At 44.3% G+C, this 22,021-nt stretch overlaps 1 protein-coding gene across 3 annotated transcripts in view; it reads left to right on the forward strand.

Moving 5' to 3' along the window:
• The window catches only part of abcc8 (ATP-binding cassette, sub-family C (CFTR/MRP), member 8), a 71,085-nt gene extending 49,247 nt beyond the window's left edge, over positions 1–21,838 (forward strand). For 2 of the 3 annotated variants that reach the window (XM_061721435.1, XM_061721437.1), the window contains exons 20-39: positions 224–322; positions 1,999–2,083; positions 2,419–2,499; positions 3,161–3,298; positions 3,406–3,531; positions 3,699–3,795; positions 5,703–5,950; positions 8,744–8,910; positions 11,227–11,454; positions 11,663–11,755; positions 13,035–13,137; positions 13,490–13,603; positions 16,254–16,374; positions 16,891–17,021; positions 17,154–17,232; positions 17,396–17,504; positions 18,344–18,447; positions 20,214–20,347; positions 21,013–21,075; positions 21,559–21,838. In XM_061721435.1, the coding sequence (XP_061577419.1) occupies positions 224–322; positions 1,999–2,083; positions 2,419–2,499; positions 3,161–3,298; positions 3,406–3,531; positions 3,699–3,795; positions 5,703–5,950; positions 8,744–8,910; positions 11,227–11,454; positions 11,663–11,755; positions 13,035–13,137; positions 13,490–13,603; positions 16,254–16,374; positions 16,891–17,021; positions 17,154–17,232; positions 17,396–17,504; positions 18,344–18,447; positions 20,214–20,347; positions 21,013–21,075; positions 21,559–21,696 (2,458 nt within the window). In that variant the 3' untranslated portion in view covers positions 21,697–21,838. Of the gene's footprint in view, positions 1–223; positions 323–1,998; positions 2,084–2,418; positions 2,500–3,160; positions 3,299–3,405; positions 3,532–3,698; positions 3,796–4,270; positions 4,328–5,702; positions 5,951–8,743; positions 8,911–11,226; positions 11,455–11,662; positions 11,756–13,034; positions 13,138–13,489; positions 13,604–16,253; positions 16,375–16,890; positions 17,022–17,153; positions 17,233–17,395; positions 17,505–18,343; positions 18,448–20,213; positions 20,348–21,012; positions 21,076–21,558 lie in introns of all 3 variants that reach the window. The other variant, XM_061721436.1, reaches the window with a different exon arrangement.
• The last annotated feature ends 183 nt before the right edge of the window (positions 21,839–22,021 follow it).

Below are 22,021 nucleotides of genomic sequence, written 5' to 3' on the forward strand. Positions count from 1 at the left end.
TTCTCCTGACCCTCAGCTTTATATTATTGACTTCACAAACATGTCCGAGTCTTTAATGATCCCTGAGAGGGTGAGGAGTCCCCGTGGCCCAGGGATTGAACAGCTCCATCACCTTCGCCCTAGACTCATTAAGCAGAGCAATTCAAACATCATCCTTAACATTAAGTCAGAACGATCATCTTCTTTGTTTGACAACTCTGCATGTGTTGTAAAACTGTGGCAGGAAGAGATGCGCCGTGGCCTACGCTTCCCAGAAGCCCTGGCTGTTAAACACCAGCGTGGTGGAGAACATCACCTTTGAGATGCCCATGATTAAATCAAGGTAAGAACTCAAACAGGTGCAGAGGAGTTTAGAAACCGCTGCATGACGGCCTCATCTGTGTCTGCGTGAAACTCACCAAGCTTCTCAGAGGCTGCTGTTGATGATGTGAGTGTTTCGTACTAACTAACTCAGCCTGAGGGGCTTTATATGGTTTTTTTATCTTGTATTTTGGGATTTCAAGTTCCTTTCTTAATAGATGACAGTTGGCGGACAGAGCTTGGACTAATTTAACGTCAATGTCTGTGGTTTCTTCATACTAGTGACGTTGTCTCTCTAAAAAAACCCCGGGACACCAAACCCAGATGTAGATTTAAAGCCCATGTTTGGCCTTCTTATGCATTTTCACTACATGCGGAGTCAGCGGGTTTTTTTGTCTTTTCTGACCTTGTGCATCTTTTACATAAACAAAAATACTGCCCTCACTAAAAGAGAAGAAAAACATAATTTAGACCAAACAAAAGCTATCTTATTTACAGGGGAAATAAACCTGTTAATGGAAAATATCCCTGTGCTCAATAAGTCACATTTAATGTGATAATGATCTTTAAATTAAGGTTTATATATACCGGTGTGTATATATATATATATATATATATATATATGTGTGTGTGTGTGTGTGTATTTATTTTTTTATTTACTCAAAATGGTTCAGCCTCCTCCTGCATGTTGAAGTCTGATTCACGTCAGCTCACTGCTGAGACAACACATGCTGTACTCACTCGTGCATGTTCAACATTGTTATCACACATAGAAAAACACTCTTCCTCTCAGCAAGTGGGCTCTGAAAGGTTGGCTGCTTGCCTTTACGGCAGTCGGTGGAACTTTCTGGAACATCTCATGCAAATTTCTTTTTTTTTCTTTTTCTTATTTATAAAATGCTAATGAACTCATGTGCCTTGTTGCCATGGAGATGTTCTAAAAAAAATAGGTCTGCTGTCCTTTTTGTCCAAAAAGGCTTATCTGCAAATTAGCATAAATGTGCTGTGTATATAATGTGTAATTATATGCAAATAGCTAGTACTGATTAGCTAATTGAACATATCTGTTAAACGCCATCAGGTTTACATGGTTATTTGTCTGTCGATTATTTTCCTGTGCAGATTGTTGTCTGAAATTGGAGCTCTGGTGTCTGCGTTGCATAGGAAGAATCCTAGCTCTGACAATGCTCTGTACTTTGATAAATGTAGTTGTAACATCTGCAGTCAAATGAAAGCCTGAGTCAAAGCCACAGGGATGTATACACTAGGTATCCAATCTGTCAATGGTATATGAAACAGAGCAAGATTTTCTACATCGTGACCCATTTTGCTCAGGCACAAGCTTCTCAGCGTTATTACAACATCATGTTAAAATAACTATGCATTACAATAGAGTACAGAAGTAGGCAGACTGGCCTCAATGCATGGTTTAGAAATGACATGTTCATTTCAGATACCATGAATAGTTGACTGATTGCAATCTGATTGCAATCTGTACTGTGTCTCTCTGAATATTTGTCCTCTTTATTCTCTGTCAGTTTGGTTTTGAAGTGAGCAAAAACTCTCACGGAGGCTGCTATTTATTCTAATGTATGTTCTGGAGCTTATTGGCCTGCAGGGTAACAGTGAGTGGGGGCGTTGTTTCTGTCTGACAGATGCTCTGTCCTCATCTGTATGCTGTATGTTTGTACCTGGCAGATACAAAGCTGTCATCGAAGCCTGCTCCCTTCAGCCCGACATCGACATCCTTCAGCAGGGGGATCAGACAGAAATCGGGGAACGCGTAAGTATCCCCAAAACATTTATTGTTTTATTCCTCTTTTTCCTCCATGCCTGGCTGCTGGTCCCACCGTGACTCGCTATTTTGCAGGATCATTTGTCTTCATTACTCCACAGCAAGGATTTCATTTTTCCACATGTAGGGACCTGCGTGGTTTGAACTTATTCAGCCAAAGCACTGCTACCTTTGAGTCCTTCATGTACCACTAATGGAGAAAAATGTACAACAATCCCTTGGTTCCTCTGGGGGTGAATGCTAGATGTATTGTATTTCCTGGTACTCTTCCGTTTTTGTGGTAATTGAGTTTTCTATACATGCTCTCCTGTCCTCTGGTGCAGGGTGTCATTCTTTCAGGAGGACAAAAACAACGAATTAGTGTGGCCAGAGCACTGTACCAGCAGACCAATGTGGTTTTTCTGGTAAGTCTGCACATTGATTGTTTAAAAGCTCAAAAGACAAAAAAGAAAAAGGCTGGCTATGTTGATTTATCAGCTTTCAGTGTAAACTGTTGACTCAAACTCACTTCTATTTGTGATCGATCCCATTGTGAATTGAAAAACAGAAAGCGAAACATGCAGGACAACAACCTATGGCACACCTCCAACAACAGAGAAATGATCTGAATGGTTTTAAACTGGGCAGCAATGATGCATCAATCATACTGAAAACATTTAGAGAGAGAAGAAAGAACTTCTGCAGGATCAAAACTTGATAAAATAGCAATAAAAGTGGATGAGGATGGCAGAAACCGTAACCATGTAGGCTTTCTGTCTTGGCTTCCAATTACCAGTGAGAGACATCATTTTATGTATGTTTGTTTTATTTTCGTAAAATTAAAGTAAATTAAATCTAACAAGTTTTTAACACGTTAGATATTATAGATGGTGCTCAAAGTTTAGAGGATGCCAGTGATTGCAGTGAGGACTGTATGGAAGAGATAAAACATGCGTTACATGGTTTAATGGTTTAGAGAGTGACCACAATCAGGCTCAGGAGGTGTTGCAGAATAAAGATGTTTTTTCCCCAAAATGTAACTTTTTGTTTTCTTGCATTTTAAAACGTCTATTTATATATTTTTAGGATGACCCCTTTTCTGCCTTAGACATCCACCTGAGTGACCATCTGATGCAGGACGGCATCCTGAAGCTGCTGAGGGAGGAGAAGAGGACGGTGGTGTTGGTCACACATAAGCTTCAGTATCTGCTCCACGCAGACTGGGTCAGACCTCGCTGAGCGCACACATGTTTAATTATTCAGCAGTCCTGCGTGATGTTGCCTCACCATTCACCACTCCTTCTCTTCTCTGTTTACGTGTGTTTATTCAGATTATTGCCATGAAGGATGGGACTATCCAGACTGAAGGGAGTCTGAAGGACATCCAGAACTCTGAACCTGAACTCTTTGAACAGTGGAAAACCTTGATGCACAGAGAGGGCCAGGAGTTTCAGACGGTGATTAATGACTGTGTTAATGAGTCTGAGTCATCCCCTTTGAGATGCCTCTGATCCAGTACTGCTTGGAATAATTGTTAGATTAAAACAGTGTTTGCTTTGTACATTAAAATTGTAAGTATTCTGAAAAGAGAGCCTAACTCATCGTTGCTTCTCCTGTCGTTCAGGAGACGGTTGAGGCAAGTATGACTGATATGGAGAGGAAGAACCTGCGAAGGGCCATGTACTCCAGGGAGGCGGCGAGGACGGAGGAGGACGAGGAAGGTGAGAGGAGACAGGAGCAACCAGCTAGACTGAAAGTGTGCACGACTTTCAGGTGCTGCTTCTCTGATTTCAACCTGGGCGATACTCCCAGGAAGTCACCCCCCCCCCCCACCTGCTGTGTTTGCTGAGAAGCATCATCTCTTACATTGAAGATTAAACTCATCACGCTTATTTCAATGTTTCCACTGACTCTTCATATTTCATTTTTTCTTGTCTGTCAACATTGCACAGGGTTTCATCTCTTCCCTGCTCTCTCAGTTTGGGCCCTCGTCTCTTGCCTTTTTTTTTTTCCACATTCTCAACCAAAACACCACCTTCTTTCCAGCAGCCCTGCTGCGGTCAGACCCCGGACACGATCTATCCCCTGTGTGTCTCTGCTGTTGAACGTATGTGGGTGCTGGGAGGTGTTACGGAGCAGTAGCTGTGATCTTCATCTGTGTTCTGTGTTGTCTCCTGTGTGCTGGTGGCACCCCAGGGTGGACTAATGTGATGGCTCCAGCACCAGGTGCTGCCTTCATGTTCGATCAAACAGGTGTGGCCAGAAAGCATGGTTTGAAAAAGAAAAACCAGAGAAAAAAAAAAACAAAAAAAAAACATGTTTGTGGCATTGTGATGCTGCTAGAAATTTGCAGATGTGTGAATTCCTGTCATCATTTTATAACCTTATCCTCCATTTAGTGTTTCTTTCGCCCACTTTTTCCTCAAACATTTCTTTATCACGCCCCTGAAAGGCTTCCTAGTTCTGGCATGATTGTACGCAGCGGTGGCAGTTGTTTTTTTTTAGCCTGTCATTCCCTTCTCGCTCTCTACTCCTGCTCTCCTCTGCGCCTCCAGCATGTCAGAGCGTCCCAGACGCCCTCCGTGCAGCGTCATGCTCCCAAGCTTGCTGCATGATGTCATGTGTTATATTTACAGAACATCAGGGGTGGGGAACGAGGTGAGAGGCTGCTCACATTAGATCCTTACCCCTGATAGGAATGAGCATCTGCTTGGAGTTGTAGAGATAGTTGAGCTTGTTGCATACTTTTGCTGGGGGTCTATAGTTTATATTTGCAACCTGGACTTTTCTATAGTTCTCTCTAGTTTCCTACGCTAGCAGTAGTTTTGTCACAGAGATGCAGAAAAAAAACTTAATATATTAGAAATGAAAAAGCAAAGAAGACAGAGAGAGAAAAAAACCCAGAAAGAAGAAACTGAAATGTTGGTAGCACTTTACAAAAAAAATTCACACAAAATTATCTTTCACAAGGGAATATGACATTACTGCTATATTTATGTTAAATGATGAGGAAGCAATAAATATGCTCATTGACAAGTGATAAAACAAAAACAAGTACGGTAAGATAATAAACTTGCCTCTGAACATGCTTTATTGCTCCCTCGACATTTGACATAAATATTGGGAAGTAATGAGGAATAAATTAGTGGCTAATTGCTCATAACATGCTACCTCATGCTGAAACGATGACACATGGACAGATAATAATTAACTATTTTGATTCAGTAATCATTAATTACTTCTTGTGTTACAATTTACATAAAGAGACGTGAAAATTAGAGAACAAAGTTTTCTGTAACTGCTGATTCATCCATGTAAGATGTTTTCAAGTAACTAATCATTTATAACACACGGTCCTCTGCAATTGTTTATGAGTGTTTCTTTGATCATTTTTATATTAAACTGACCATTAATTAATTAATTAATCAATTCATTGTTACATGTGTAATAAAATCTGATCAGAGTTCTTCATGAGATAAAGGTTAAATAGCATTTAGTCAGTTATTCGGTTGTCAGAGACTTTGATCAAATCAGAAATAAACATGTACTGTACAAGCGAAGGTAAAACATCTCTAACACCAAACCAAGAGTCCTTTAATACTTGAACTCCTCTCTGTCTTGATCCCAGAGGAGTCCGTGGAAAGCGAAGACGATGACAACTTCTCCCAGGTGATGCGTCAGCGGGCCACCATCCCCTGGCGCTCCTGCGGTACCTACCTGTCCTCTGCCGGGTTCCTGCTGCTCAGCCTGTTCCTCCTGTCGCAGCTCCTCAAACACTCGCTCATGGTCGCCATCGACTACTGGCTGGCACACTGGACCTCACAGGTCATCGCGGCCAAGCTGGACGCCTCGGCCCACAACTGCACCCTGGTTCAGGTGAGAGGCCCATCAAGCTCCTCCCAGTCGTGAGGATAAATGACAGCAGTCACGTCAACGCTGCTGTCTTCGGGACACAAACCTCCCACAAGATCTGAAGATTTTCTCGCCTGTCGTTCAGCAGAATGTTTGTTACATGTACACACGTCTCCCTGCAGGAATCCTGTCAACATTTTTGTCAATTTTAGCCTGTGAGTTCAAAAAAACAAGCACTTTTACCCAAATCCAGATCCTAGCTATCATAAAAGCAGAATCCTCCTGCATGGAAATGGTTGTGAGCTTTTATCACAGGTATTTCTCTGTTTTCACACTGAATAGAAAGAGAATCTCAGTGGAGCAGAGCTGATCTGAGAGGCAGAGATGCTGCCGGCTGCAGATGGAGCTTTCACCATCACACCCAGCAGCAGTTTGGCCTCATCTGCATATTAAAGCAGCACACACACGTGCACGGATAGTATGTGTCAACAATGGAAAAGCATGTTATAAAATAATGAAATTAGGATTGATATTGATGCTCCGTAAATGCAAAGTGGTTGAATTCATGTAAGCACACAAGTGAACAAATGAAGGAAAGGGATTCAAACTATTTTAAATGGAAGTGAAAAAAATCAAAACTGAGACGACCTGAAGTAACCTTACATGAGATCTACCACCTTCACTGCACTTCCTCATCCTGTATTCTGCGTTAAATGAGGCTTTTTCAGTGACTCGTTCTTCTAGCATATCAAAAATAATGTCTACTTTTAATTCTAAGATATTATGAATCAAGACACAATATTAAAACAACAAATCAGATATTTGTAATTATTAGGCTGCATTTTTTCACTTTTACTTGAAAGCTTCTATATTATAAATACAGTGCGACCACGGGAGGGAACGCTTATGTAGCCAAAAAAGAGCAAATGACTCTAAATTTGTTGACTTTTATGGATCAATAGTACTTAAATATAAGACAGCACATAAGAGTGCAGCGTATTTTTGTCCTGGACTGATGTGAGGAGTTTAAAACCACAAACACAACACCGACGAGTAAAACAGTTTTAGTGTGGTTTTCATGCTTGATATCACGTTGAACCTCCTACATAATAAATGTTGCCTTCATGTTTCCTCCTACAGTCCAAAGACTTGAATGTGATGTTCACTGGTGAATCTGAATCACCCACTGGAGTAAAAATGAGCATCCATCTTCCTGCGTTTCACCTGGAATACGCTCCAGCAGCCCTCCTAAACTTTGAATAGGAGACGGATGGATGGATAGATGTTCTGCATGCAGGAACAGAGAGAACAAAGGAAACACAAGCACATTCAGAGAAAACAAGACTACTGGACATTTATAGTCTCTGTTATTAGGGGGAGGGAGGCATCTGTTTTATACACACGTAGAGGTCGCTCCAGCTGTTGGCAGGTTACAAAGTTACAGGAGCCGTAAAGCAACGCTTTTATCAATAGTTATATATGTATATGTGTTTTTGCGTGTCTTGTAAATTGAAATGCTTGGTGACATTTCATGCAGCACTGAGAAGGCTGTAAACGGAGTCAGCTGGACATGAAGTCTCCAGTCTAAAAGGCACGAACACAAACACGGCGGTCGTCTGTCTGTCTCTCTCACACTAATCGCACGGCTAAGTCCACGTAAAATGTTGCTTGAATACTCAGAACATCACGTTTGGCTGAGCTTCAGAGTCTCTTTGCCCGGTTTATCTAATCTGTACTGCAGGCTAATCCACGTCCTGTTTGCCGATCAAAGACGCGCTTGACGTAAATGTCACCCAACTGTTTGACAGCGCAGGCTGAAGACTGAAACCTGCAAGTCCTCTTCAAAGTAAAAGCACTTACTCCACCGGACAGATGATGTAGATAGTTTCATGAATATCAGTGGGAGGATAACGCAAGTGGAAACTCTTAATGTGTGAGAGAGTGAGAGTTCTTTCATGAGACTAGTCTCTGCTTCTTGCACATTTATTTGAAGTTTAAATGTACAATTGAAGCAGTAGCATCAGTTAATAACCGATGCAGATATGTTAGACGCGGCACCCCTTCGTACAACAACAGGAATATTGGGAAAACCAGCTGCAAGTCATTTTACACCAACACAGAAGCAATACAACAAATACTGCACAATCTATCTCTTACACTACTATCTACAGAGATTGTGGTTCGAATTGCAGATCACTTTGTCATTCCCCATTTACAGTAATTTTATTTCATGTGATCAAGTTTTATTTTATTTTATGCGTGTTTGTCTTTGTGGTGAAGCTTTAAGGACTTAACTAATTCCTATTGCCTCCCAGCTCCCATTTGGGTCCTACTGCTGCGAACAATGTTGTTTATAAGAATATAAGTATTGGTAACAATATGAATGATGTAGTTTGTCACACGTTTTAGCTTTAATCACTTATTTTGTCATTAAATTTAATACGTTTACAATTGATTTCTTGACTTTAAGGCCAATTACACTTAGTTTAATTCCAAATATAAATGCTTGATATCATTAGTAAAATGTGTATTTTATGCTGTGCTGTAAAAGAAGAAGACATCAATCAGAAAAAAGACAAACATTAAAGAAAGCTTGAAGCAGAGTGAAAGAGTTGACAGGAGGATGAACAACAGCAGGACACCATCAGCACTGTTTGTGTTTGTTGAAATGTTTCCAGGTCAGCTTTGAGAGCTTCACTCGCTTTTGTGATAATTTTTAACCAGGCCGAGAGTTTAATTATGCTTATAATTACAGTACAAGCAAGCAGAGAGGAACACAGAGTCCCTCGTAAGCCTCTCCGTGTCTCTGTGCTGCAGGACTGCGGCTTCAGCCACTCGTGGTATCTGTCCGTGTTCAGCGTGCTCTGCTGTCTGGGCATCGTCCTCTGTCTCGCCACCTCCGTGGCGGTGGAGTGGACCGGCCTCAAAGTGGCCAAGGAGCTCCACCACAACCTGCTCAACAAGATCGTGCTGGCTCCGATGAGGTACGAGCCGGAGCCGGGGAGCGTGAGCACAGCTCTGCCTCGTGACCTCGAGACGGGGAGACAGAGGAGTGCTTGCTGATGTTCTGCATGTGGGCACATGTGTGTGTGTGCTTAAACACATCATTTAAATGACGAAGCACAGTTAAAAGCACCTTTTTAGCCTCATTACTCAGAGCACCATCTGCTTTCCTCACACAAAACCCAGGAGGCTTGCCTGAACACCCAAACACATTTACATGAACTCTCCATACATCACGCAGCATTTACTTCACATGAAAGAATTCAAACTCATCGGATTCACACACCTTCTGCAGGTTATCCATGTAAATATCTTCCTCAATATCAGTTTAAATCTATGCATATCCTTATATATTTACAATAGACAACATGTATGCCCAGTAAATATTGCGGTGACATTTTAATCATAATTTTTTTCTGTTATAACTGTCACGGCTCAGACAGGACAGAGAACCCAAATGCACAACACCAGGCAGGATCAGAGTCCAAGAGGCTTTAATCTTTGTCAAAAGGCAGGCAGGGGTCAAACCGGGTAGTCAGGCAGATCAGGCAAACAAAACCAAAAACGGGCAGGCAAAAATCCATAAACCAAGAATCAGGCAGGGTCAAAGACAGGCAGAAACAGAACAGGATATGCAGGCTGGAAAGCGAGGCAAAAACACACGACAATCTGGCAAACAAGAAGGTGGAAATGGGCCGGTATATGAGGGGAACTGCTGATGAGGGAAACCAGGTGTGGAGCTGGGTGGGGAAGCACAGGTGAAGGGAATGAGTGGATCTCTGGCTGATTAGGGTGGCAGGATCTGGAACAACAGGGGAGTGAGTTAAACAGTACAAAAAACCTATCCTACACTGTGAAACTGTGACAGAACCCCCCCCTCAAGGGACAGATTCCAGATGTCCCAAAACCCCCCACCCCGGGCAGGAGGAGGGGGTCCGGAGGAGGGCCCCGGCCAACACATGGCCAAAGCTCCGGTGGCCGTCCTCGGTGCCGGGCAGGCCGACGAGGCAGTTCGGGGGTCGCCCTTGGGGCGTAACAGGCGGATCCGGGGGTCGGTCTGGGGGCTTGGCAGGCTGGTCAGGGGGTCGGTCTGGGGGCTTGGCAGGCTGGTCAGGGGGTCGGTCTGGGACTGCGGCAGGCTGGTCAGAGGGTCGGTCTGGGACTGCGGCAGGCTGGTCAGAGGGTCGGTCTGGGATTGCGGCAGATCCATCCAGGATCGCCTCAGGAAGGGGAACAGAGACCACCTCCAGAACAGAGACCGGCAGGGCCGCCTCAGGAACGGAGACTGGCTGCGGGACCGCCTCAGGAACAAGAGTCAGGGCTGACGGGAGGCGGGGAGCCGGAGTCGGGGCAGACAGGAGGCGGGGAGCCGGAGTCGGGGCAGACAGGAGGCGGGGAGCCAGAGTCGGGGCAGACAGGAGGCGGGGAGCCGGAGTCGGGGCAGACAGGAGGCGGGGAGCCGGAACCGGGGCAGACAGGATGCGGGGAGCCGGAACCGGGGCAGACAGGATGCGGGGAGCCGGAATCGGGGCAGACAGGATGCGGGGAGCCGGAACCGGGGCAGACAGGATGCGGGGAGCCGGAACCGGGGCAGACAGGATGCGGGGAGCCGGAACCGGGGCAGACAGGATGCGGGGAGCCGGAACAGGGGCAGACAGGATGCGGGAAGCCGGAACAGAGGCAGACAGGATGCGGGGAGCCGGAACAGGGGCAGACAGGATGCGGGGAGCCGGAACAGGAGCAGACAGGATGCGGGGAGCCGGCGTCGGGGGGCAGAGGATCCCCGGAGCTGCCCGAGTGGGGACCCGGGTCCGTGGTGCTGGCTGCGGGGGTACCCGGGTCCGGGGTGCTGGCTGCGGGGGGTCCGGGACCATCACCCGAGCAGGGGCCGATGCACTCTCTCCTGCTGGGTCCATGCTGGTCGGTCCGTTCTGTCAGGGTGGTTTTGTTGAGGACCCAGATGCAAGGAGAGAGAGGGAGGCTGGAGGCAGGAGTTCTCAAAAAAAACACAAGGGTTTATTCCAAAAGGCAAAAAACAAAAGCGCTGCTTGGCAGGATCAAGATAAACTCACGTATACAGGGATCGAAAACCAGGAGCACATGGAGGGAACAAACAGTACGGACCGACAGGGAACAAAGGAATGACAAGACCAGATATACACAGGGGATAACGAGACACGACGAGACACTGCTGCAGACACAATCAGGGCATATGGGAAACAGGAGACAGAACTGAAACTCAAACTGGGGGGAAGTGTCAAACCCTGACAAATAACGTCTTGTCTTCCTCCCTCCAGGCTGTTTGAGACGACTCCGCTCGGCAGCATCCTCAACAGGTTTTCCACAGACACCAACACCATCGACCAGCACATCCCCACCACGCTGGAGTGCCTCTCCCGCTCCACCCTGCTGTGCGTCTGCGCCCTGGGCGTCATCTCCTACGTGACGCCCGTCTTCCTCTTCGCTCTCCTTCCCCTGGCCGTCGCCTGCTACTTCATACAGAAATACTTCCGCATGGCTTCCAGGTGAGTCGGACGTCATGAGTATCGAAACCTATCAATGCTGCTTTGTGTTTTTGTTTTCTACATCGGACTCTGATCCTGGCCTAAACTGGGTGGTGAAATATTACCTGGTTCAAACTAACCCCTGAGGTCATTGCTCCCTGATGTTACATCTGTTGACCTTTGGCTTTTACTTCAGCTGACTTGTTCCCATGTCCTCTGTGCTGGTCAGGGACCTGCAGCATTTGGAGGACGGCACCCAGCTTCCTTTACTCTCGCACTTCTCTGAGACGGTGGAGGGAATCACCACCATTAGAGCCCTCAGGTAAAAACTGGTACTTTTGCTTTCCGCCTCTCAGACCCATGCCAACTTGGGTTTTTCAAGCAAACATTCAACACCTCCAGCGTCGATCCTGCGTGTGAAACTGGATATCTGTCTTAAACATTAGTTCAGCGGTCAAGTCCAGCTTTTTTCCCCTGAGGCAGCCGACCAAGGATAAGCCACTTCTTTCTCAACACCACTTTTAGATTTACCTCGTGCTTTTATCGCGACACATTTAGATTATTGTCATGCACCGTCTGTTGGGGTTAGCCAGAAGTCCCTCGCTCCAGTGCAGTTACTTCCAAACGCTGCTGCTCGGCTTTTAATGGGCACAAGACAACAAGAGCAAATGAATCCAATTTTCACTTCTTTGGCTCCCAGTTTGTTTTTGCATTGATTTTGAAAAGAGGGAGAAGTAGCAGTGCTTTTTCAGTCGCTGCCCCAAAAATAGTGGAACGAGTTGCCTTTTAACGTCAGGCAGACTGACTCACCTCCCACTTTTAAATCCTCTCTCATATTTTTGGGGTTGTTGTAGTTTTTTCAACACTCTGGGTACTGGGAAACAGCTTTGCTAATCAAAGTGATCTGTCTGGATTAAGCTCCGCAAGGATGGGATTATTGTTATCGTTTCGTTTCAGAGCTGTCAGAAGCAGATAGAGTTGTATTTCCACTTAAAGGTTCCTGCAATGATACCAGTCTTCAGAAACAGCTGGTTCTGTGTTCATATATTATAAGAGTTCTATGCAGTGTGTTGTAAGTAGGAACCAGCATCTATACTGTAAAATTGTGGAGCTATATGTCTTCAACAGAGTCACTTTTAAAAGGGAGACGTTTCCCTTTAAAATGTTTTCATGTCTTCTAAACATGAATCTGAACCTGTAAAGTTCTCTCAATTGCAAAAAGACAAGTCTCTGGTTTTATTTTCGCCTCACAAATGTCAAGTGAACTTGTGAACCGTTCCTCTGAGGCTTGCAGGCAAACACTTTCTCTCCAGCAAATGTTTGACTTTCAAATTCATGGATCTGAATGATATTTTCCTGACATTTTTGTGGATCTTCCTTTTTTTGTAGCAGCAGTATAAAAGTTATAAAAGTTTTCTTAAAATATGAGTAAGAATACCTTGTAGTGACCTTATATCACTTGTCTTTGGTTTTTACTTGCGCAATCATCTTGCTTTCTGGTAACATTTCCATCATTTCTGTCTTTTTTTATGTTGAAACTGAGCAGGTGGGCCAATAACGTGCTGATAAAGTGAAATAAACGAGGTCCTCTCCCTTGGCAGGTACGAGCCCAGGTTCAGGCAGAGGCTTCTGCAGTTCACCGATGCCAACAACATCGCCTCGCTCTTCCTCACCGCGGCCAACCGTTGGCTGGAGGTCCGCATGGTAATGACCGGCCTGCTGTTGGCGTCTTTAAAATTCAGAGCAGCTCCGCCTCACTGTTTGCCAAATATCTAGTTCCCCTTCGGGACAGCGTCGCTGTGTTGCTTAAATGCCAAACATCTGGTTCAGATTTTGCAATGAAACCTTGCTGTCATGTTTAATGCCTCATCTGATCGCTGCTTCTTTGGTTACATCACGACCTTGAGTTGTTCTTTTGTTCACGTTGGCGTGCAAGCGAACAGAAACGCATGTTCATCTCTGTCATATCTGCTGTCGATATGTTTTTTAACCTCTTAAATTATTTAGTGATGTGTTCTTGTCTCCTTTATGCAACATTGGCGTGCGCTCTCTGCAGGAGTACATTGGAGCTTGTGTGGTGTTGGTGGCAGCTGTGGCCTCCATCACCAACTCCGTCTACAACCAGCTGTCTCCTGGTCTGGTGGGGCTCGGCCTGACGTACGCGCTCATGGTGAGAACATGTGTATTGTTTTTAGTCATTTCTATCTGAAAAATCAATATGGACAAAAGAAAAGACGTAATTGTAGCTTTATTTGTGAAACTGACACCCTCAATGATGGGTTAAAGGGATATTCAATGATGTTCCTCAAGAGTAGTTGAAGGTTTGGTTTCAACACACAGCCCAGGGCTCCTGGCAGGCGAGTCGACCACCAGCCGCTCATCTAAAACAACTCAAACCTCAGAAATGTCATAGTTGATTATGAGAACGCTACGTTGGGGATTTTCCTCAGACAGTTGTTTATCCACAGAACGGCTGCGTTACAACTTGGTCCACTGCCCGTGTAGTCGGGGGGAAACCTGATCTTGTCCACTTTGAGTTTTGTCTTCTCCAAAGAGAAACAAGCCCGCACCTCAGACTGGTCCACATATTTCTGAGACTGCCCTCACATGGTAGCGACGCGCTAACGACACGCGCAGCTCCGACCGCAGGGGCTGCAGAGCCACGTCCAAGTCCTTGGAAAGTACTAGTCGGTACCAGTTCATGTAACGGTCCTAGACAGCTTCCACGTGCCGGGTCTCTGCAGAGCCGCACCCTGGTTCTTATGCGTGCAGTTTCTCTACAGGACTTTACGGAGGTGTGAGTAAAGGCTGAAATATGCTTCTGCGTCACACCAACGCAGAGCACACGCCGCAGCCGTGACGCCGTCGTGAACCCTTCTGACTTCTCCGTCTCTCCATTTGGTCGCGGTGCAGTACCCCCCGCGGCCACTAGTTAGCGATCTTTTTCTGAATGGTTTATCCGACTTTTTCTGGTCACAGTAAATCAAAGAGATAAAGACAACTATTGTGCAAAAAACAAAAAAATCACATATAAACGAAGAAAAGAGCCCTGAAAGTTCACGACTGATTCAAACCGGAAACCGGAAATGCGTCGCTTCCAAGCGAACCAATCACAGCCCTCTCCGTCTGCGTGTGGTCTGCGTCTCCTCGACGCGTAGTTACAATTTTCGGGAGGTGCACGTCAATGACGGCGCAGGTGACGGCGTGTCCTCTGCGTCGATCCAAACCACACGCCGTAGGGACGGCGCCATTTTGACACAGAAGCATAATTCAGCCTTAACGGGCCTCCAGTCTCTGTTTGGGACAAGCATCCTTCATGCTCTTTTGTCTATTCCCACCGTGAATTAGAGGTTTTACCATATGTGCATTTAAATTGCAGCCTCAGATGTTTGAGCTGCACTACAGTAGCTTGAGGGATCCAGTGGACCTGTGCGGACTGGTGAAGAAGAGGAAATAATCCTCATGAAGGCTTCAGCCTGGTACAAGGCCAGACATGTGCAGGGACCCGTCTGGACTTGTACTCAAGCCACAATCTGGTCAAAAGAAATCCACAATTTGTTATGTAATAAATAATTTAAAAAAAGCATAATTTAGTAGAGTATTATGTAACATTTAGTATAATGTAGCACAATAATTAATAGTTTGCTGTGTAGCGGGCAGCTTGGTTCCCCGGACACAGAAGGAGAACCTCAACTCCCCACAATCCTCCTCAAAGACAGGAAAAAAGAAAAAAAGAAAAGAAGAGTGTTTCTTTATGCAAGCAGGAAATAATCAATCATCAAAAATGCATTGAGTTGAAAAATAAATAAATAAAAAGAATTCGCTAAGAACTTTATATACAATTTAAAAAGAGAAAAGGAAAAATCTCTCTCCTCACCTTTTTGGAGATAAGGGCTGTTCAGTCTTTACTGCAGACGCTGGCAGGGGTGAATCTGCAAGCTTCAGAAATCTCCCGGCTCCTCAAACGTCGACCCAGCAGTCGATCTTAACGGGCTTCTTTAAGCAATTAGATTAACTCAGAGTGTTTCAGTTCAAGTTCATAAGAGCAAGAAAAGCTTTTCAAGAGTTTATTTCAATATTTCTACCTGTGAGAAATCCTCATGGAGATTCAGGAGCTTGGAGTAGAAAGAGGTCGGATAACAATACCGTGGTTCTTAAACACAGACTTTGTTCGGACTTCCTGAAGAAACACACACTCAGGACTTTGTCGTGTTCATCACAGTCGTAAAAACTAAACATCAGACTAAACGTGTGGATAAATCTCTGGAGAATAAACACAGGCCGCTCCAACGCTTTCTGAAACCTGCCGTGTAAAAGTTAAACCTCCTAAAACAACAACAAAAACCCTCAAGACTTCTGACTGACTTTCATTTAGGACCAATGACGCTTTTTTTTCCTCATTTTGTGACTAAAAATGAAGATAAAGAAAAAATGATTTTGATGAACTTTGATAAATCAGGTTGTTGAGCTTTTCATCGTCAGAAATCCTTCATACGTTTGATTTGTATAAAAAGACATTAATAAAATACATAATGCTCCTGCATCATTGTAGTTTTACTGATAGCAGATTCCTTTTGCGCTGGAATGATGCATTAGATATGTATTTGTGTGTTCATTTATAACAACCTGATCATCGGGGACATGAAAGTTTGGTTGAGTTCCTCTCCAGCGTGTCTCTGGGGTGTTTTAGCTGACACTCTCGGTGTGTTCATGCTAAATCATAACAGTTACAGAGCGCGGTGCAGTTATAGGTCAGTAACCAGACTGGGAGAACAGACGGCCGCATGCCTGTGACCCTCCTTCCTCCTCTCGTGTATCAGGTGTCCAACTACATGAACTGGATGGTGCGTAACTTGGCAGACATGGAAGTGCAGCTCGGCTCAGTCAAGAGGATTAATGGGCTGCTCAAGACCGAGCCGGAGAATTACGAGGGACTCCTCAGTGAGTGCAGCCACAGCCACACTTCCTCCTCCACCTGCCCTCTATCAAACCGTTGTTGTTTAATCACATCTGGATCCCTTTCCTGTGCTGTTTTTTGTCATTTCTTGGTCACTCCTGTTGAAGTTTAAACTTTATTCAGCTTTATTCCACATTCCCTTTTTTATTGCTCATGTTAAATAGCATATTTGTACCTTTTTACCCTGCAAAAAACAGCCCTGCTAGAAATAAGCCTAATATGTCTAAATCTAGTCCAATGTGTCTTATTATGAGCAGAAATATCTCTGGCAATGGAGTAAGAAAGATTTTCTTGACTAACTCTTAAAACCAGCAAAATAGTCTGAAAACAGTCTTATTTTTTCTTGAAACAAGACTTTTTAACTTGCTAATAAATGAGTTTTTGCAGTGTAAATTCACCAGTTTGAACTTTACCTTCAACAAAGAGTATTTTTATTTTAAGTGCTTATGGAGCATCGTCTAATTCCTTTTAAATTCCTGTGACGTTTCTGCGTCTCTCAGCTGTGTCTCAGGTGCCCGACGGCTGGCCCCGGCACGGAGAGATAAAGATCCAGAACCTGAGCGTTCGTTACGACCCCACACTGAAGCCCGTGCTCAAAAATGTCAACGCACACATTAGTCCTAGTCAGAAGGTAACCCAACCACAGAAACCAGCGTGCTTCTGTCTATAGGAAAATGAAAGGCCAGAAAGTTGTAGTTTTTTTCTGAAACGAGACCTGGTGATACGTCTGTGATCAATGATTTTTTTTTTTTCTTATTTCCAGGTGGGGATCTGTGGCAGGACTGGCAGTGGCAAATCATCTTTCTCCTTGGCTTTCTTCCGCATGGTGGACATGTTTGAGGGTAAGACGTCAGCACTTCAGTGTCAGATCGGCGTGCATGTACGACTGACACAAAGACAGGATCATTCAGATGCTACCTGGAGCGTTCTACGTGAAAGACAAAGCAAGAAAATCAGGTTTTGTTTTGCAATTTCTTGTGTAATTATGACCTCCTTCTCTCCCAGGGAGGATTGTGATTGACAACATTGACATCGCCAAGCTGCCGCTGCAGACCCTGAGGTCTCGCCTGTCCATCATCCTCCAGGACCCCTTCCTGTTCAGTGGAACCATCCGGTACGGTGAACCAGCAGGTCGACCTCTCACATGCTCAGACCTGGCAACACTGATGATGGTGTTAGTGAACCAGGGGGGACACAGTGAACATTTCCTGTTAAATGAGCTATTAAGCCGCACTTCACTGACATTTATCTGAGACATAAGGAGGGCTGGTTACTGATAACAGGACCTTCCTCCAGTGAAGGAGTTTATTTTTAGCCCTCAGCAGCTCTGACCTTAAAAGCCTCTCTGTGCTGCACAGGGTGGGCGGTGGGGGGATTTAAAAATGCTGCATGATGCTGTCAGACCGTTTTTATTTTTATTTCACTAAATTTGGCTACAGTACATTTTAGTCCTGCGTTTTGTTTTCTTTGACGTGTCCCGTCAAAGATAGCTCTGATGTCAGCAGTTTCAGTCCAGCAGTGATAGCAGATTATAGAGGACTTTATTGATGGATGAAATATATAGTGTACGCAAAAATGCTGGGGGTGATTTTGTTGGTTTTTTGGGTCAATTTATACATAAACTGAGTAGCTTTTCTAGGCACGGAGGCTTCCTTTTTCACAATGCTGTCTGACATTTACTCCTGTTTGGTTCCTAGCTCGGTCACTCTCATTTTCCTTCTCTTGGTATTGTTGGGCCTCTTTGTTGATGGTCAGGATGTCAGTTTGTCCACTTGTCCGGGGAAATGACTGGAAAGACAGTCCAAATGTACTGATGGGAGGACGGGAGACAACGAGAACAAGACGAGATATTTGAACTGATATTTAAACATGAAAAACTGCTTTAATTGTTCATGTTGAGAGTTATTTTTGACTGAAGCGTGGCCTAAAGACAGTTTGTGCGTGTTTGTGCAGGTTCAACCTGGACCCAGAGATGAAGGCCACAGACGAGATGCTGTGGGAAGCTCTGGAGATCGCTCAGCTGAAGCCTGTCGTTAAAACCCTGCCAGGAGGTCTAGGTGAGAGCGCTAATGTTCAAAAACGCAGTCATAAAGGGACAGTAAATTGTGTCTTTGGTGATCTGTTGAAAAGCTGATGCCCTGTCTGAGGCTGCGCTGAAACCATGATCAAATATCTCCATGCAAGGATGAAACTGCAGAGTCAAATAACCTGAGCATCAATTTTTAACTGACTTGGGGCTCTGATGAGGCTCTGATGAGGCAGGTCTGACGGTCGCAGACTGAGTCCGGTCAGAAATGAGCTGAGAGCGATAACCGACACACCTGAACCTGCTCTTTCCCAGTTTGGTACTCACTTCTGTCATTCCCTCAAAGTTGTCATGAGGGACCGGAGGAGCCTCAGCCGATGTCTGTCACTGAGAGAGAGGAATCTGCTCGCAGCCTACTTGTCTTAAAGGTTCCAACAAACTAAGCAAGTTGAAGCTGAGCTAATCAAGACCTCCAATTATGATTACTGGAGCTACATAGTCAATACAGCATTGATCTGTGCTTAATTAAAACTGTCCTTTAATTTAGTTAGAAATCGTCGGACACAGTTGATGTTGTCTGACACCAGAGTAATTTTCTGGTGTTGCAGTGATAATTGAAACCAAGAAACAAAGATCTGTGTCTCATACTCGTATGGGAATTCAGTATGTGTCACTGTAAGGTTTTAATCCAACACCTTCCACAGTGCAGGATGGCGGTGTCGACTGAAGTGTACCACCAAAACAAAGAAACATGGGGTCAAAGTATTGACAGAGATCTGGCTCCTTTTTCCTCTAAATTTCCACAGTGCACATCTTATTCACATCATCCAGAGAAAATAGTCTCCCCTCTCACCCCTCATTTCAATAAGTTAATGCAGAGTCACAACATTTACTTCACTCCAGAGTGGATTCAGTGATGTTACGATCCCCGGCTGAAAATCATGTCTCATTCTCCCACAAACACTCTTCCAGTGTTTGCACCAGATGAATCCTGGCATGGTCGTCTCACAATCATAATGCCACTAATAATAATGAGTGTCTGTGATTAGTGGTTTTCTTTGGACTGCACAGCCGTTTAGTCCATATAGCTCAACTGTTCCTCATATTTCTTCAGATTTTAACCCAGGTTTTGTAGTTTCAGCAGTTTTCCTGCAGATTCGAGCTTCTAGGTACTCGCTGCATGACTTGTGGCTAAATAACACGTTGCCAGCTGAAGCATATTAAAGACTTTCCATTAATATCTTTTTGCTGCATTTATCAATATGTTCAGGTGGGTCATTTATCAAGCTGCAGCTACTTTTACAGAGTCAATCTGCTTTACATTTTTACATTAATTATTGAGCAGTTTGGGGGTTTTAAATAGCCCACGTGCAGAGACACTCCATCATAATGTTCATGGCGGCAGATGTCCCCAATGCTTTTACCTAAAAATAAACCTTTTAAATATGCAGAACTGAAGTAGAAAGCAAACTCATGTAGTTAAGGAGACATATAACTTTTTGTATTGTAAGTGGGTTTAGGTTATTTTAGCTTGCATGTTCATAAAAATATACTTGTTACATGCTCAAATTTAGGTGGAAGCTAACAAACAACTTGACCCTCTTTATGACACCGACATGCAAATAAGGGATCAATCAAATACTGATGACCAAGCAAAGCTTAATGAACCATGTTCAAAAAGTGTAATTTACAGCGTGGACATGGTTAGAGTTTATAAATCCATGAGTGTGAGCATGTTCATTGGCTGTGTGTTGTTTCTGTCACATCGAGTGCATCAACGTTTGTGGGTTTGTTCAGATGCCATGGTGACGGAGGGAGGGGAGAACTTCAGCCAGGGGCAGCGACAGCTGTTCTGCCTGGCCAGAGCCTTCGTGAGGAAGAGCAGCATCCTCATCATGGACGAGGCAACGGCCTCCATCGACATGGCAACGGTCAGTACAAAACTTTTATTTTTAAAGTCTGTGAGGCATGAAGGGAGATCTGTTTTAGGAAATCAGAAAAACAGAGACGGTGATAGGAATGAGAAATTACAAAGTTTAAAGGTTTATTTCTAGTGGGGCAGATGCTGTAATCTGAAATGCATAATTCAAGTTTCTCAGCTGGATTTCAACTGAAATATAAACTGCTGACAAGAACAATATGAAATGCACATTTAAATTTGGTTGATTAATATACGTTTAGAGGAAGAACAGAAATGATAAGATCTAAAAAATCAAATCAATATTTAAGGGAGTGTAGAAAGGAAAGAGGCCTGGAGGAGAGAACCTGCATGAAGCAGAGCAGGAAAACGTGGGGTCGTAGTAAACTAAAGTGCAGCAGAGGTCTGATGGGAGCGTCAGAATAAGACTGCTCCTTATTATAGGACGTCACTTGAATGTTGAGCTTCTGATAAAGCAACAGCACTGCCTTCGAGGAAACACTGCTCAGCTTCTGATCACGTGATGAGCGAGAGAGATTAAAAAAAGAAGAGACTTTCAAAAACTGATGTTTTTACCACCCTGAAGCAAAATGTTCCTTGGATCAAAGTAAGTGTAAATCAAAGTCATATGAGAGTTGGTGTGTTTGAAGCAGCCCCCTCTCTCCCTCTCTCCCACAGGAGAGCATCCTGCAGAAAGTGGTGATGACAGCTTTTGCTGACCGTACAGTCGTAACTATAGCGGTGAGTACTCCCTCCCACACTGCACCAACGCCTTAGGTACTTACAGCAGCACAAACAGCTCTAGTATTTACTCCAGAACGTGCTGACCTTTGCCCTGATCTGCTGATGTACTCCTTGCAAACTGAGGTATGGCTGCAGAAACTGCACTGCAAATCAAACAGGGTAGGAGGAGAAAAAAGCCAACACAGCAGAACTCATCTTCACTGTTACTTCTTTGAGAATGTCTTTCATGCATTTAAAAAGGTCATTACTGTTCCCTTTAGATTATTTTCATGTATAAGAAAGAACAAAGTGATTAATCTGTCAACCAGACCGTCTCATTTTATCTCCTCCTCCAATGTAACCTGCAGTCACTCAGTTGTGTACAATCAAATCAGTATAATTCTGCTTTAAAAGAGTGACAACATGTCAAGTTTGATTTATTGGCAATTGAGGTCTGAGCTGCTCGTAGCAGTAATGGCTTTCTCCCCCTCTGCCGCGCAGCATCGCGTCCACACCATCCTGAATGCCGACCTGGTGATTGTGATGAAGCGGGGGATCATCCTGGAGTACGACGGACCCCAGGCCCTGCTGGACAAGGAGGACAGCGTCTTCGCCTCCTTCGTACGAGCAGACAAGTAGCACAAGAAGAGGAGAGCGTGGAAAAAGCAGACATTCAAAGTGCAATTGTTCCATGGAATATATATTCCTTCTTTTTATTTTTTAATCATTCTGTATTATATTTGTACATAAAAATAATGGATTATTTGTTAATAAAAGCATAAATTATCATGAGAGTGGGGTTTGATGATTGCTTGGGGAAGAACGTGCCCAGTCTTTGACACTTACTGTTCTGTCCAAGATGAACGATCAATTAGTGCTGGGCGGTATACCGGTTCATACCGAATACCGGTGTTTATTTTTCTTATGATATGAATTGTTCATATACCGTAATACCGGTGAGTAT

The sequence above is a fragment of the Cololabis saira genome, chromosome 5 (assembly GCF_033807715.1).
Source record: "Cololabis saira isolate AMF1-May2022 chromosome 5, fColSai1.1, whole genome shotgun sequence".
NCBI classification, from domain to species: Eukaryota; Metazoa; Chordata; class Actinopteri; order Beloniformes; family Belonidae; genus Cololabis; species Cololabis saira.